This window comes from Rhamphochromis longiceps, linkage group LG7, assembly GCF_057381845.1.
Source record: "Rhamphochromis longiceps isolate RC_006_pf linkage group LG7, R_longiceps_female_GT1.1, whole genome shotgun sequence".
Lineage (NCBI taxonomy): Eukaryota > Metazoa > Chordata > Actinopteri > Cichliformes > Cichlidae > Rhamphochromis > Rhamphochromis longiceps.
The window spans coordinates 56302550-56319834 of NC_140563.1; the positions used below are offsets into that span (position 1 = coordinate 56302550).

Sequence of the window (17285 nt, forward strand, 5' to 3'; positions counted from 1 at the left end):
TATTTAGCAAAAATGTGCCATTTCTTCACTCAGTGAAGTGATGGTTAAGCTTCAGCAGCAGTTTGCTCTCAAGGTTCTTTCTGTGAAGCTGTAACTGTTTAGCAGTGAACAGGAGTCCTGCCTGACTAAGAAGTCCTTCACAAGCTCCAGATGCATGAAGAGCTGTATTGATTTTGATCGACAGCTTCTTGATGTGAGGAACATCCCCCAAGAACCCGAAGAGGAGAGTCCTGGCCCCTAGCCCTGCCAGTGTAGCAGAAATGATGATGGATGATGACGGCAGCAGCAGCCGTTCTTCTCTGGGCGAGTAGCTTAATGTTGTTCGTGTGTAATTTACGTTGAGTAGGCTAACCACGTTATTACATTAATGCATGTAAGGTGAACTAGCAAACACCATCGTAATTACATGCGGCTGTCTTCTTGTTTGATGGCAGATGCTCCCTTCACCCTGGCCAAAAAGGCTAAAATGACCGAAGAAAAAGTGGAAAACAGCTAAACATGAGAGGTTTTTGGACAAAGTTTTTTTTTTCCCATTGATTAAGCACTACTTCCAGCCAAGAGTGATGTCATAAATCCCCTATAGCTGCAGAAAAGGCTAACATTGTTATCTTTTTACAAAAAAACAGCTGAACATGAGAGGTTTTTGGACCAATTTTGTGTTCTTCATTCTTTAAGCACCGGTTCGAGCACCGTTTAAGCACTGGCACCGTTTCAAAAGAACCGGTTTGGTACTGGTATCGGATAAAACCTAAACAATACCCATCCCTAGAAAACAGGCAACCCACCCGCAGTAGATGTGCTCGGTGTGAGGTCTCGCAGCAAGCTATCAAATACGGCGCATTTCTCGGCTTTTAACAAAATGCTATACGTCGCCAGGTGTTTCATCAGATTCGAGGAGTTACCTCCTTTGCACAGTATCACCTTAAAGCACTTGTTGCAGGCTGCTGAGTTTGCATCTTTTGCTGTTAAGTACAGCCAGAATTTGACCGCTTCGACTTGGGCATTTTTAATCTGTAGCTCTGCTCTAAAAGAACGTACGTACCTGGGCCCGCCTACTTACGCTCGCAAAGGTAAAATGATTGGCTAGAATCCAAAGTGCATGACATCTCAGGAAACAAAAACCGAAATAAAGCACCGAAATGTGCGCTGCTTTTCGGTCTGGTTACTACCGTTTATGCCACAATGGCACCGGATACCGGTACCCATCCCTACTCGTTACTACCCACCTCTGATGACAACATACTGTAGATTGTAATAAACTGCTCTGCCACCTGAGCTACAGCTAGGTGGCAGAGCAGGTCAGCCACTAATCAGAAGGTCGGTGGTTCGATCCCAGGCTGCATCCTGGCTGCATGCCAAATATCCTTGGGCAAGATACTAACCCCATGTTTGCCTACTGGTGGTGGTCAGAGGGCCCGGTGGCGCCAGTGTCCGGCAGCCTCGCCTCTGTCAGTGCGCCCCAGGGCAGCTGTGGTTACAATGTAGCTTGCTATCGCCAGTGTGTGAATGTGTGTGTGAATGGGTGAATGACTGAATGTAGTGTAAAGCGCTTTGGGGTCCTATGGACTAGAAAAGCGCTATACAAATGCAGGCCATTTACCATGTACTCAAAATGTTGATATAAATGAGTGCTGCACAAATGGTTAGGCACTAATGGAATCTAGGAAATTTGTGTCTTGATGTGAAGTCTCCTGAGAATCTTATCCATTAGCTGGGAAATGTAGATCATCTGCTTAGAATCAATCAGAATCAGAATCAGAATACTTTATTGATACATACATACATACATAAGTCACTCATAAATAAATAGTTGGAAAAGAAACATGTGTAGTTGTAGCAGCAAACAGTGTGTTAAGTGGATGCGTTGTACAGGGAGATGGCCACAGGCAGGAATGATTTCCTGTGTCGTTCAGTGGTGCTTTTCGGTAATCTCAGTCTCTCACTGAACGTGCTCCTGTGACTGACCAGCATGTCATGGAGTGGGTGGGAGGTGTTATCCAACATTGTCTTTATCTTGGACAGCATCCGCCTCTCCGACACCACTCCAGCTTCCTCCTGTAATTGTCCTTAGCCTCTCTGATCTTGTCCTTTAGTAACAAGATCACTTTGGGCAAGTAAGCTGAGTGTTATATTACTGACCAAAGTTTCCTGAAGACTATACATTTACAAACATTTATCTCCTCGGGGGTAAATGACTGGCAACATGGCTTTAATAGTCACATTCAACAGCCAGCTTGGTAATAAACTTAAAATGTCTAATTTCTCTGCAAGTAAAAAATATCCATTAAAATGTTTTATCTTTATTATTTGTGTTTTGTAATGCAAAAGAATACATTATCACCACAATGTGATCTGGTATCTTGTGATTTTGTGTTTATTATCATAAACTGTGCTCCTTGTACCTTCAACTGTAGCAGGCCTGGAGTACTTGGTATAGGTTTAATGCTGTGCAAACTGCAAAATACAAGATACAAAATGCATATAAAAGTGGTTAACATGAAAATAAAAGACAGAATTTCAAGCTAAGCGTGTCCAGAGGTCCGCTGGATCTCACTGTAAATGCTCTATTTTTTCAGCTTAATTTGTTAATGTCAGTGTTTAAATATACCTTTTTGCCACAGTGCTTTTCAAGGATAAATTACCTTTTTAGATTTTGTGGCTGAAACAGGCTGTACTAACATCTGTAATGACAACCTGATGACCGATTTTCACCTACAGCCAATTTAGAGTAACCAATCAAGTTATCTTACAAGTCTTCTTCTTCTCATAGATCTGATTGTTGTGAAATTACAGTACTTTTCAAAAGGTCCTAAGTAAGCCCTCATTTCTATAAATTTTGGTTTCAAGGAGCCCGATTTTTTTAGTCATTGTATAGGCCTTGTACAGAACTATGGACATTGGCTGCTTCTTTTTTTTCTTTCCATTTTCAGTGCAGCCATTGCACCTGTTTCCCTGAAACTACTCAGGGTGGCTGTCAAGAAGCCATTCTTAAGAAAGGGAAACAGGGAGAAAAGGTTGAGGTATGCCAGATTACACACAAACTAAACTAAAAGTCAGAAGGTTTTGTCAATACAGTTTGTGGCTGCATTTTAGCCAGTCGTATTGGGCAGCACGGTGGGATGCACAGCAAGAAAGTCCTGAGTTCAATTCCACCATAAGGCGGGGGGTCTTTCTGTGTGTAGTTTGCATGTGTTGGAGATCTTGTCAAACATTGATTGAATTATGAATGCAGTCCCATTCATACAAGACCATCTGGGAAGTGTCTGATTGGCAATTGATTTATTTTTCAGCATGGTAATTACCCAAATATATTGCCAATACATTTAAAGCATACCCAGATAGAAAAAAAAAACACAAAATAGACACTCACTTATGGGCCTCCCTGGAGCCCACACCTCAACATTATGGAAGCATCTTGACAGAGAAAAAAAACAAACAAAAGGCAGCTAAAGAAGAGCTGTGGACTGTCCTTCAAATCTGTTTTGCCTTATGTAATATATTTTCATGCTCCTTTACACATATTTCCAATTTTACTAGGAAAATATAAAGAATATAAAGGGGTTACTCAAAACTGTATTTTATAGGAACAGTAGGTGAGTTATAGTTCCTGTGGGTTGTGTATAATTGTGCTCATCACTTCAAAGTTACACATGTCATGCTGATAATGGAAACTGGCATCTCTGTTTAAATGTCCACTTTGACCAGTAAATCTATCAGCAGTAACAGCTATTTCTTGTTTTGTTTTAAATATTTGGCTACATCCACCCACACCTCTGAATGAAAGATGAGGCAAAAGGAATATACAACTGCCTACTGGAGAGAAAAGGATATTGGTGCAGTAGGATGAACTGACACTCATCAATGCACACTCTCACCAACAGAGGGAGGCATGAAACAAACTATGAAGGGCTTTAAAATTATAGATGGCATTGAGACATGCTTGTAGTGTGAGTCAAAAATATTTATTCAGTGAAAAAATGCTGCAAAAAAATAAATAAAACTGGTATATGTAATAAAAACAAAAAGTCATAAGTAACTGCTTTTCACTGGTTATATATAAACACTTTAAAACAAGCAAACAGTTAAAAAAATGGATTGAATAATACTTACAGAACAGTGAGCCTTTATATATAGGGTGCATAAAAATAATAGTATTTCATTTCAGTGTTGCTCTAAAAAGCAGTCTTATCTGAACTCCCTTCATCGTTTAAAAGGCATAATTAGGAATCCAAACAAAGCTAAACCCTATATATAGGCTTTAATTGTTGTTGTTGTTTCATAACTAAAAAAAAAAAATCACATTTAAGGATTCAATTAAAATGTCAGCTCAGTGAGAGTTAGAGGAGTAGTTTCTTATATTGGCTGTCGGTGTTTTCTTGGAAAGAATCCACTTTAATTGAAGAGTTTATTTTTGAACTTTCTGTACAGCTGGATTTCAGCATTGGTCTGGTGCTGGATCTGCATGAAGCAGGTAATGAATTACTAATATCATTTCTCTTTGTAACCTTATGACACTTGAGCACGTTGGAGAGTTGTCTCTGGCATTGGGAGGATCCAAAGTAGTAGAGTAGGGGATCTAGGAGGCAGTTCAGACTTCCCAAACACAGAAACACCAGATAGAGTGCGTAAGAGCCATCAGGTGCCTCCTGGCTCTTCTCGGTGTTAAACTGCAGGTAGTGTGCAAGCAGCAGACAGTTTGTAGGCATGAAACACAGGACAAATATCAACAGAACTGTCAAAACCATCACTATTGCTCTTTTCCTTTTGTGTGAGCTTCCAGGGAGCCTTTTTTGGAGTTTGCTCAGCGACCAGATGACTCGAGTGTAGGACACCACTGTGATGAGCAGAGGCAGGAAGAAGAGGAGGCAGCAGAGAGTGACGAAGTATGTCTTTAACCAGACGATCTTATCTGTGGAGTGGACATCATGGCAGGTGGTGATATTCAACTCACTGATGTGAAAAGTCTGGTCCGATGTAACAAGAGGCACAGAGCCAGTCAAGGATAACAACCACATGGTTATGCAGGCTATGACTGTGTTCCTTGGCCTCCTCCAAGCCAGAGAGTCAATGGGATAAACAACAGCAAGCAGACGGTCCACACTGATGCAAGCTATGAGAAGAACAGAACAATACATGTTCCAGTAAAAGGCAGCAGTGACCACGCGGCACATGGACGGGCCAAATTTCCAGTTGTTGCCTTCAAAGTGGTAGGAGATCTTGAAGGGGAGCATCAGTGCAAAGAGCAGATCAGCTAAGGCCAGGTTCAGCATATAGATTGCAGCTGGCTTCTTAGGACGGATCCCCCGAGCAAAGGCCAGCAGAGCACAGATGTTAATTGGCACACTGACGGAGCAGACCAGCGTGTAGAAGGAAGGTAAAAGGATGGTGGAAACAGGGCCAGTTAGAAACATCAGGGCCTGTTCCGAAAAAACTTTTCTGTCCTTGGGACCATTTGAAGAACGATTTAATGTTCCGTTATCATCATAATCTATTGGTTCATCCGTCACTGACTGGCGTAAGCCATACAAAAAGCCCCTTCCGTGTGGAGCAGCTGGAGAAAGAGAGAAGGGGGGGGGGGGGGGACAGTCTGATCAAAGGTAAAGGAAATGGAAAAGTTTTGGCTAATCCAACAGGAAGACAATCTTCATTTGGTATCAAACTGTTTAACAAACATATACCACATTTTACTAGGTCCATATTATGCATTTCTAATTTATCTAATTACCTTAATACCAGTTTTGTCCATTAAAGAAAAATCAATTTCAATTTTAACAATACTTACCAAATTAAAATCGCTAATTAAATCATTTCTTAAAAACTTAAAAAGTGCTCTTAATTGCTACTGTTTTATTACTTCAGCTTGGAAGGGAAAACACTTCTTCAATGACTTTAAAATAAAAAAAAAGAAAACCATCAATTTTATGCCGACTAAATGTAGCTAAATCAACACATTTCCAGTGAAAGTTTTTTTAAACAGTGTGCAGGGAATGCCAGAGTTTTAAACACAGTAGAAACTTTTCTTACTTGCGTTTTCTCTTGCGTAGGCAGCACCGAAACACGACACAAGGCACAGAGAAACTAACAGAGACATCGGAAGCATTCTGCTCACCGGTGAAAAATAAAACCACTAAACGAGAATAAATTGATTAAATGCGCGACGTTAATACTCTCCGTTCCCAGTCGACCCAGAGTTCTTCTGCTGCCGCTCTTCTACAGAAGCACGTCAAATGTGGCTTGTTTACGCCCAAATTTCGGCTGGTCAGATCCTATCGCGCCCCTCCACCAATCAGAGAGGTCTGTTCCCAGACACATTCCTGTGGTGTGATGTCACCTTTCCAGTCACACAGCAAGGTCAACATCTAACCAAAGACATGCGAGCAGCATCGACCCCCCCTGCCTCCCCCCGCACACCCAAACCTCGTCAACAAATTAGGACCGTTTTAATTAATGATGTAAACGGTTAGAAGACAGTTCATAGATTTTTGTCTATTTTAAATTAGAAAAAACAAACAAACTATTTTTTAAAGTTCTCTAATGAAACCTTTTACCTGTCGTTTTAACACACGATGAAAAACAAAATTAGAGTGAGACGGGGCTTATAACGTAGCATATTTCAAAGAAAAAGGCACAATGTGTTTCAAATGGCACATTTAAAACAGTGTGGGTTTTTTTGTTTGTTTGTTTTCTTTAGACAGTGAAGTTAGATGAGCCTCATGCTTTTTTTTTCTTCTTTTTTTAAAAGCAAAAACTCTCCTCTCAACCCAGGAAGCGTGACTAACACTGCAGAAAGTTGTGTCCTTTTTCCGGACAGCACATTGAACTCTGCCTAAGAGCTGCATTCTATTTGATGAGTGATAAGAAACAATGATAATGAACCACACTAACCTAGTAGTGAAGGGACAACAACAGCAATTTATTTATCACCACTTTAAATTGATCTTTCGTTCAGCTAAATATGAAACAGATTTTCTGTTCTTGGGATGTAAACATCCAGCAACACATTTCAAAGTATTAACTTCTGGGAAAATGCCTTGGAATAAACAATTTTGTTTGAAGTGATTTAACTTATCCCTGCAGACTCTTAACTGCTTCCTTTGTTTGTGACAGAGGGCAAATGGAAAGCTCTATAGGGTCATTAATTTTGGAACAAATATATTTTCAGACAACAAAAGCCAAACTTTTTTCCCTTTTCTTCTTTTTATTTTTTTTAACCCTTTGTGATGAGATAAGATGTTGCCATTACTTATTTTAGACATATTCAAAAGGTGGCTGGTAAAATGATAAATGTGCCTTTACATCCTCCGTTCCTGGTAGCAAATTGCTCTCCAGATTTTTTCCCTTTTTTGTCTATGTGTCCTTACATTTTTGTTTACTTACTTATGTAAACTGTTTATCCAGATTGCAATTGCTTGTCTTTCCAGGAAGTTACATGACCATGGTACTTCCCACTGGTGAAAATAACCAAGAGACAACCAACACAATAACCAATCATACAAGTTAAAGTAAAGGGAGTTTTTATATTCATGTATCTGCTTTATAAAAGTCTATATTTATAAAGTGCTGGGATGAGAACAGAGGACAGTAAAACCACCAAAATGAAAGGCACCTTTGCCTTGAAATGTGCTGATTACATTTTCTCTGTGTAAGATGAAAAGAGACTTCCTGAGGGAGGGATGGGAGTAGGGATTGTCAGCAGCTGGACTTTTTCGCCTTGCTTTTTGCTTTCATGCTTTTATATTCACTCAAACTCAGAGAGGCAGACTAAACCCATTTCCTCCCAAAAATATTGGTCACAGTGAATTGTTTCTTATTTAAACATTCTTACATATTTAAACATAAAAAAAAATCATAACACAAATATAAAATCATATTTAAACATAAAATCTCTTTCTGCATTGGTGTTACTTAAAGCAATAGTTTAACATTTTGGGATAAATAAATTTGCTTTCTTGCTGAAGGTGCATATCTTGCACAACTATAAAGACCCAACCAGCATACTTGAGCATAAAGACTGGAAAGCAGGAAGTATATCTATTTATTTATTTTTATTTTTGGGGGGCCTTATTATGGTTTTATTTTTGATAGGGACAGCAAAGACTGACAGGAAAGTGGAGGAAAGAGAGAGGGGAAGACATGCAGCAAATAGCCGTGGGTCGGACTTGAACCCAGGCCGCCTGGCCGCTTTCATAAAGTCCACATATATCGCCTATCTATACAGAAAACTTCATTAATTATAGCCTACATTATTTTCTTCATTAGGACTTGAGTTTTAAATAAAATTGCTGACAATAGGGAGATTACATGGAAAGAAGTGGGTCTGCATATAGATAGTTAAAGCTTTTTTATGTTTATTGTGTTCCTCTTGTATGCCTTAGTGCATGACGATTAATCGATGCAAAACCTAAGGTATTTCAGTCATGATTGACAAGGTGTTGATCTTGTTACAGTTTTCATAGTCAAGCCTTCAGTTCTTGGGGTGGGGCAAAAAACCTGAGCAGTACTGGCAGCAAGTGTGTATTCTGGTGAATTCCGCATGTTGTAATCATAATGCTGTAAACTGAACTTTCTCATGACTTCCTCAGAATGACTGGTGACTTGGCCATTCTTTAACATATATAAATAACAAATAATAACTCGTAACAGAAAATTGGTTGGCTAAATGAAAGTCACAGTATTTACACAAATGTATTGAAGACATATAACATTTGATTTTCACCAAGAAGAAGCAGAATTTGAAGTTGATTATTTTGTTGATGTTATCTAGAAACTTCTACATACACGATACCACAAAACCACTTAACTCAGGGTCCATAATGAAACATGATGAAGTCCCAAGCAAGCTATGTTAGTTAGCCCCTGTTATGACACTTGAAATTCAACACCGCATTGCAGAATATAATTATATCCCCTGAAGGATGATCAATATACTTTAGGTAGCGCATTAGTGTTACTGCATTAGTATAGTGTTTTTGTACGAGGGTATCGTCTGAAATGAATTTCTACTTTGCTCTCTAGATACTCCCCAAGTTAGCTGCTGCTCTAGTGTTGGGCAGGAAGGAAGCATTATGCTTTCAAATACTTTTTTATTTCTTGAAACAATGAGTGCTGTGACAGTGTGGGAGAACAATAAAAATGATACTATAAGGCTCTGGGACTGGCAGTATAATTCTCTGGGTTAATGGCTGCCAGAAACTGTTTTCCTGAACATTTTTGTTGAGAGAAAAAATACAGTTTGGTATGCACAGTAGAGGACATGTTGTTCCTGCAGCCTGCAAGGCTTGGGGAGTTTCTAAACTAACAAAAGTTCATTCGTGCAAATAGGAGGAGGAAGGATACAGACTGTGGGAGATTAGATCCAGAGCAATGTCACTGCCACGCTTCCTGCTTTCTGTTTTTTTAGCGCCTGTAACAGCTGAAACAAATGTCTTAATGTTGAAGACTTGAGCATGTTTTTCTTTCTGTTGGCAAGTGAATAGTGTATTACTGTTTTTTTTTTAATTAATACAGCCATAACAATTTTATGTGCAAATACTCAGATATCTACTTTAGTCTAGTTCCAAGAAATACAGACCATATAAATATATATATGTATATTTGAAGAAATGTAACTGTTGGTGCTTACTTCTTTGAACTGAATTAGAGCAAATTCATGTAAGTCATTACATCAGCGCCTTTGAACAAATAGCATGTTCATGCCAGCCTATGCAACGCATGAGGGTTCTTGCACTTGATGCGTTTAAAGTGTATGTGTAAAGGAGTCATAGCACTTCATTTGTTCCAGATTTTGTCATGTTACAGCCTTATTCCAAAATGCATTAAAAAAATTTTCAACTTAAATTCTATGCACAGTACCCAATAATGAATAATGAATGGTGCAAATGAACATGAACATGAACAACAAAATGTGTAAAACTCAGATAATCAAATAAGATTCAACAGCATGTGATTCAGCATATTTGAAGGACTTGAACTTCTCTAAATTCATGTTTTCTCCAAACAAATCAACAGCAAACAGTGCAAATTTCTGAGCTCATAAAGCCACCATCTTTTTATAATGTTCATGAGTTGCACAGTTTCTGTCAGTGAGAAGATTGGCATTGCATAGATTCAACCAGAGAGCTTTATGTAAGAGTGTATCCATGTAAGATTTTTATAGTTGTCTGGCTCCACCAAACTCCAGAAATGCTGAGAATGCTGCTGAAGTTTAAGGTGGACATCATTTTGGAGATTTATGATGTCCATCTCCAAAGGACCAACACTGAAAAGCTCAGTCATCTGCCCTGACAACTCACTAGTGTCAACATCTAGGAAGAGGTTAGCAATAAAAGTCTCAGCAGGCTCCAGTTTCTCAAAGCCATAGAATCTGTCTGAAAACTCCTGTCCCAGTTTGGACACCAGATCACAGAATCTGTGTCCATTAAATACCTTTTCTGCTCCTAAATGGGACTCCAGTATCTTTGCAACTGAGATGAAGTGCTTAAGTCTTTTATTTAGTATCTGCTGGATATAAAATGAGAATTTAGCTGTGAACACCTTCACAGCACTGATCATTTCACACACTGTTTACTCTCTGCCATGCAACTGCTAGATCAGCTGGTTAATTCTTTCAGTCACGTCCACTAGGAAAGCCAGATCTAACAGCCACTCAATATTTCTTTGTAATGTGGTATCCTGTCCTCTTACTCACATAGACATTCACTGTGTATGCTATTGCTTCCTTGCAAGTAAATAAACGCGTTGGGACACACTACTGTGTGTCTCACTTCATAAGATAATTTTTCTAACAGGTTTTCTGTTTTCTTTGTATTATTGTAGGGTCTTTACCTTACAATATAAAGCAGGTTGAGGCAACTGTTGTTGTGATTTGGTGCTATATAAATAAAATTCAACTGAATTGAATTGAAGTGAAAAATGTCCATCCATATTCAATTTCCAAGGCAGGCTTACTTGTTTGATAGGATTTAAGGGTTTCTTTTATTCCTCTCCGTGAGAGCAAGTGGCTACATGGGTAAGTAGTTCACATATCTAAACAAATTATCTCTGGTTTGAGTGTGAGAGGAGCCATTAATGCATTGACAGCTGTGTCAGGAAGACTATCTGTTGCAATACTCTGTCAAATCAACTATATGGTGACCCCTTGTAAATAAGGGAGTTGTAGCTAAAAGATGCTAAAGATCTTTAGGGGGTATTATATGAGAACTCATCTGTGTCTGAGCTGGTTCACAGGGATCCACACACTTTCTGCTGAACACAATCTGACTACTCATCCACTCTCCTTATTTTTATAAGGAGAATGTGTGTCTGAAAACTTATGTCAACTGCAGAGAGAGACACATATATCAGATTTTAGCATCTGTTGATCTACAGCTGTGAAATCCAAAAACAGTATAGATATAGATATAGAATATTCCAGCTTGAAAAGATTACAGAATGAGGAACTTATTTTTTTTAGACTTGCAGTCTGCTAAACTAAACTACACTACTAAATAAAATACAACATCTGCGACCAGAAAACAGGAAGATACACACAGCAAACATAAGAAAAGAGCTGAAAACCATGCAGACATTTATATTATTTGACAGTACAGTTTTGGCACATGACTGTGAACAGCACATTTTCCCTCACCTTGCCCTCTAGTGACAGTACACAGAATTCCATGGCAGCGGAGTATTGGGCTTACAAGATTTAAATGACACCTGCTGTATGATAGTGTAGTAGTTTGCACCTTTTTAACATCTGGTGTAAAAATTTGATAAATAAAATATGCAAAACTACCCACTGTGGTAACCCCTTGTAAACAAGGGATACTACTACTAGTACTAGTAGTAGCTTCTCTTCTACTGTTATGTAGAAGAGTGCAGATAGACTTTTATATATTCTGTATTACTGGAAATTTTAACCTTTGCAGAAATAGGTGAAAGGTGTTATATTGCTAAAAATCCCTGGACGTCAGAGCCATGGGAAGGTACTTGAAGTTGAGGGTGCTGAAGTAAGAGCGTGCATGTGTTGGGTTGGGGGTACTAATTTCTGAGGTATAAAATATATATAATATATTCCATCTGACCCCACTGGACACAGCAGACAAGGTATTTTATGATACAGCAGCGCAGACACAGAATAATTTTGTTTGCGTACAGCTGACTAGAACCCATCTAAATATGGATATTATTTTAGCCAGCCCAAAAACCAGATTTAGACAGCATACAACATACCCAAGAACTCTTTTGCACTACAGATAGGAATGTGAAATTACAGCTTAATGATGTAGGTGGGTGGTTAAAACACAAACTTAATTTAATAATGGAGTTTGACTAAAGTTTTCTCTTGGGATGTTAGGGTGCCATTAAACATGTTCTTCGTTACTGTCTTTTGAATGTTCTTAATTTATGGTTGTAAGGTACATTTACCTAACGTTTCAAACATCCACCACAGGATGGCAACATCGGGAAGAACAATAGTTACTTCTTCCAGATGTTGCCAAGTGCATCTCTGTCTGTTTTTTTTTTTTTTCTTTGTGCTGTTTGTTTTATTACACCAGACACAGAGTCTGCAGTCCATTCTCTAGAAAATCTTTAAAAACTAATACACCTACTGGTAGAAAAAAATAATGAAAGGTCACTGATGAGGGCAGACGGAGCAAGAGACTGAGAGATGGATTGGGGGCATGGCTGCACTGATGCAGATGCAGTGATGCAGATGCTGTGCTGGTCCACCGTGGTGAAGAGAGAGCCAAGTATAAAAGATAAGCTCTCAATTTAGCAAGCTGGCTTGATTGCCGCTAATTCTACGATTAATTAACTTTCAGCGTCCATAGGGTCAGAGTTGAGAAGTAATAATGTACAAATGTGTTATACTTAGAATTTGGGGGTATCTGTACTTTACTTGAGTACTTCTTTTTCTCAAATTTTTTTTATGTTTACCCCCTACATGTTAACACAAATATCTGTACTTTCTACTCCTTACATTTTAAAAATGGGCTTGGTACTTCAGCTTCAACCCTTAAAGGGATGTAAGCCATCCTCATACAAGAATGCTACAGTACACAATGTGAAAACATTCCTACATGGATTACAGTCAGTTACTGCCTTTTCCCATTCTGACAACTCTGTCTGCCAAATATACAGCATAGCCCTATATATAACATACACATGTATGTTTATACTTAATTAACCAGCATCACTACATCCTTAAAAAATGCAAGGTTTTCTTATAACACTAGTTAAAGAAAACTAAATAAATTACAGTACGACCATTCTGGGAGTTTCAACATCCTGGCCATTCATCCATCCATTTTCTTCTTCTTATCCATGGGCCAAATTGTGGGAAGAGCAGCCTAAGCTTAACAGCCCAGACTTCCATCTCCTTCACTCCTTCCCCCTTCTTTACCTCATATGCGGGAACACTAACACGTTCCCAGCATAATGTAAGCTTATAACCAGCTGTTATTGTTATAGCTGTCAGCTGTGTAGAGGATGAGATAATCCATTATATAAAATTTCAAGCACCTAAGCAATATTCTGTCCCTAGTGTCAAGTACAGAGGACTCCATTTCCTTTTATAAGTTGGAATGAGTGAAGAAGCAGCCAGCGCCCAAAGAAACTCTGGAGAACTATCAATTAAGATAATTTTAAAATATTTACAAGGTAGTCTGGCTATTGGAAGAAATATGTTAAGAAAGAGCTTGAATCCTCTACACAGCACTGTAATATGTGTTTATTGTAACGTTATGTGGTTTGATTCACTGCAATGGCCAATTTGTAAAAAGTACTTTTCATGAAAATCGTTGAAGGTAAATTAAGAATAAGACCATGAACAACTGGTAACACCAGGTCATGTATAGATAAACTTTATCATGAAATTCCTTTGCATAAATATAATATGTCATGATTATTAGTTTGCTGTAAATAAATCTTTTGTCCTTTTTTGTTTTGTCATATCAGATAAATGTGTCATATCTGACATATTATGGGCTCCAGCCCCCTGTAGCTCAAATTCTAATTCAAATTCAAATTCAAATTTTATTTGTCACGTACACAGTCATACACAGTACGATATGTAGTGAAATGCTTGGACAACTGCTCGTGACCTAAAGAGAACAAAAAAGGAAAAGGCTATGAATAAGATAGGAAATAAATATGAAAAATTAAAAAGGGTAAATTTAACTAGGAAGGAATAAAATATAAATTAAGGTTAAAAATGAAATAACTGTACAACACAAATTAGAATGAAGGGTAAATTTAACTGGGAAGAATAAGATAAAGATAAATATATAAATTAAAGTTGAAAATAAAATAACTGTACAACAAAATACACAATACACAATATAGAACTATATAAGAATGTATGAAGAAATCTAAATATAAATAAATATATACACAATAACAGCAGCTGTACAAGTATTAACCGGAAATGAAGAATATAGTGACCAGTGTTGTGCAAAACCAAAGTCCAGAAAGTCCAGTGTGTGTGTAAGAACCATATGTGTGGGTCAGTACTGTGTGGTGGTGTGATTGAGAGACCGTATCGCCTACGGGAAGAAGCTCCTCCTCAGTCTCTCTGTGTTGGTCTTCAGGGAGCGGAATCGCTTTCCTGACCTCAGCAGAGAGAACAGTCTGTTGTTGGGATGGCTGAGGTCCTTCACGATCTTCCTGGCCTTGGTCCAGCACCGCCTGCTGTAGATTGAGTGCAGGTCAGGGAGCTCGGAGCGGATGGTGCGCTCAGCTGACCGCACAACCCTCTGTAGAGCTCGTCTGTCCTGCATGGTGCTGTTCCCGAACCAGGTTAAGATGTTTCCCGCCAGGATGCTCTCTATGGTGCACGAGTAAAAGTTCCTGAGCACCTTGGAGGGCAGTTGGAAGTCTCTCAAGCGTCTGAGGTGGTAGAGACGCTGTCGGGCCTTTTTCACCACGGTGTTGATGTGACAGGACCATGACAGCTCTGACAAGGATGAGCGAAAGAGGATGGATGGATACTTTCAAGTCACACATTTCTTTCAGATATCTCTGACTGTTACTGAAACGTATGTTAAGCACAGCTCTTATCATATGGAAGGAACAAGTTAATGTTTTGGCTTCCTGATATTGGTCTCAGTTTGAGATATTTTGAGTAAAAGGATGTTGATATCATCTCTGCAGTTTGAGATATTTTGAGTAAAAGGATGTTGATATCACCTCTGCATGTTGTGAGTCTGAAGACTGGCATTGCATTGCTGAAACAATTGCACGACTGGAAGGAATGTGTAGAAATGTAGATTTGTACATTTCTATTTGAGGGAGAGAGGAACAAAATATGGGGAAGATACTTGTTTTACTTGTTTTTGCTCTCTGCATAAGCGGTACACAGCTGAAAAAAGGTAAGAGAATTTTATAAAAATTTAAGAGCAGATTTAAGTGTTTTTTCATGGAAATTGACAGTTAATCTGATAATTAAACTGCCACAGTTTCATTATTCAGATAAAAACACATGATTTTGCCATTGAATGGTTTATTATAGAATGGTTTTGAATAGTTAGCCAAACATTGCCTTGTGCAGCTCCGTCAGTTTGAAAACTTCCCGTATTTTCTGTCATGCATATTCATCTTTGATTTTTCAAGCGCAGAAAAAACAAGCGTGGCACTGAAAACGGTTTTCTATTAACAAAATATATCAGTACATATGTTGGTACAAATATATTTGAAAATCATTTATATTTTGAATGTAACTTTCATTTTTGTATTGTTTTTTTGGTTTTTGTTTTTGTTTTTTGCAGGACAAAAGACACGGAGGGAGCAGAAAAACAGCTCTGAGGTTGTTTTTCCCATGCCCAGAACATTTAAAGGGGCCCCAGTCATTAACATCCAGCCCTTCGTAAATGGGACTCAGGCTTCCTTTCTAACTTATTCCCCTCCAGCTCTGAACTTGCTCAACAATAGCACAGTGCGGTACCTCGGTGGTTCTCTGAGCACCCGAGTCATTCCCATTATTTACACGTTGGTGGTTACAGTTGGGATTCCAGCCAACGTCAGTATCTTGTGTTTGCTAGTGACTAAAATCCGAAAGGTGTCTTCTGCCATCCTCTACTGCAGCCTGGCTGTCTCCGACCTCTTCCTCCTCCTCTCCCTCTTCTTTAAGGCTCACTACCATTTCCATGGAAACCACTGGGTTCTCGGAGAGACTGCTTGTCGAGTTGTTACGGCATGTTTCTACGGCAATCTCTACTGCTCGGCTACGGCGCTGGCTTGCATCAGCATCGAACTGTGGTGTACCCGTTCCTGTACAAAAGTATGCCCAAGAGAATGTGCGCTGCCTGGGTGAGCCTGGCTCTGTGGGGGGTGTTTGGTGTCGCCATCATCCCAGAGCTCATCATCCAGCAGAGCTACTGGCTCCCTCAGCTCAACCGCACAACCTGCCATGATGTGTTGCCCCTGGATCACAGCTCTCACATGTTTCTGCTCTACTATCACCTGATTCTTATTGTCTTTTTTCTTGTGGTGCCTCTGGTTGTTATAGCTGTGTGTTTTGCCCAAATCATCAACAAGCTCACAAGGTCACATTTTGACTGGGTGACGTACATCAAAGCAAGCACACTGGTGTTTAGTATCTTCCTGGTGTGCTTTGTCCCCCCTGGAGTCCTACACTTTGTCCATTATGTCCAACTGTTTGTGGATGGAACAGAAACTTTGTATGTGTACTTTAATGTGGCAGTGTGTTTGTGCTATGTCCATACCTGTCTGGATCCCTTCCTTTTCCTTTTCATGTCCAAGGCTGCACAGTCTAGGTTTCATTTTAAAACTTTCAAGAGAAAGACACTGAGCAGTGTCTTGTTAACACGTAACACGTAGACTAAGGGTTAGCAATAAGTAATTATGACTTTTTATTTTTGTAGCCAATCATGAGGAAAATGATTCTCCTTGGTTGCTATCCAAAGAGAAATCAAAAATACCTATTCTATTCATTTAAAACTTGCAGTTTACCTGAACCTGATTTTATCTTTGTTTAGTTTATGTGTGTGAGACACATATACAATTGGATATTAAAAAAGAAAGCACTAACAGGCCAATTTATTAAGAACAGCTTACTAGTACTGAAATTGACACCATTTTGCCTCCAGAACGCCTTTAATTCTTCATGTAATATGTTCTGCAAGGTGCTGAAAACATTCCTCAACAATTTTGCCTATATTGACATGAAAGCATTATGCCGTTGCTACAGATTTCTCAGCAGCACATCCATGATGCATGATGTGATTAGCCAAGAAGTTATCTATTGCTATTAAAAACTATCACAAATCAATCAACATGAGTGA

The 17285-nt window shown here is 39.0% G+C and overlaps 1 protein-coding gene and 1 pseudogene across 1 annotated transcript; one reads left to right on the plus strand and one right to left on the minus strand.

Moving 5' to 3' along the window:
* Positions 1-2765: 2765 nt before the first annotated feature.
* On the minus strand, positions 2766-6240 carry LOC146666429 (proteinase-activated receptor 1-like). Its single transcript, XM_085414454.1, has 2 exons — positions 6025-6240; positions 2766-5551 (listed from the first exon to the last, which is right to left on the minus strand). Exons 1-2 carry the CDS (start codon positions 6098-6100, stop codon positions 4338-4340), a joined length of 1290 nt encoding a protein of 429 aa, XP_085270580.1. The 5' UTR covers positions 6101-6240; the 3' UTR covers positions 2766-4337.
* Positions 6241-15289: 9049 nt separating this feature from the next.
* On the plus strand, positions 15290-16821 carry LOC146666430 (proteinase-activated receptor 3 pseudogene; annotated as a pseudogene).
* The last annotated feature ends 464 nt before the right edge of the window (positions 16822-17285 follow it).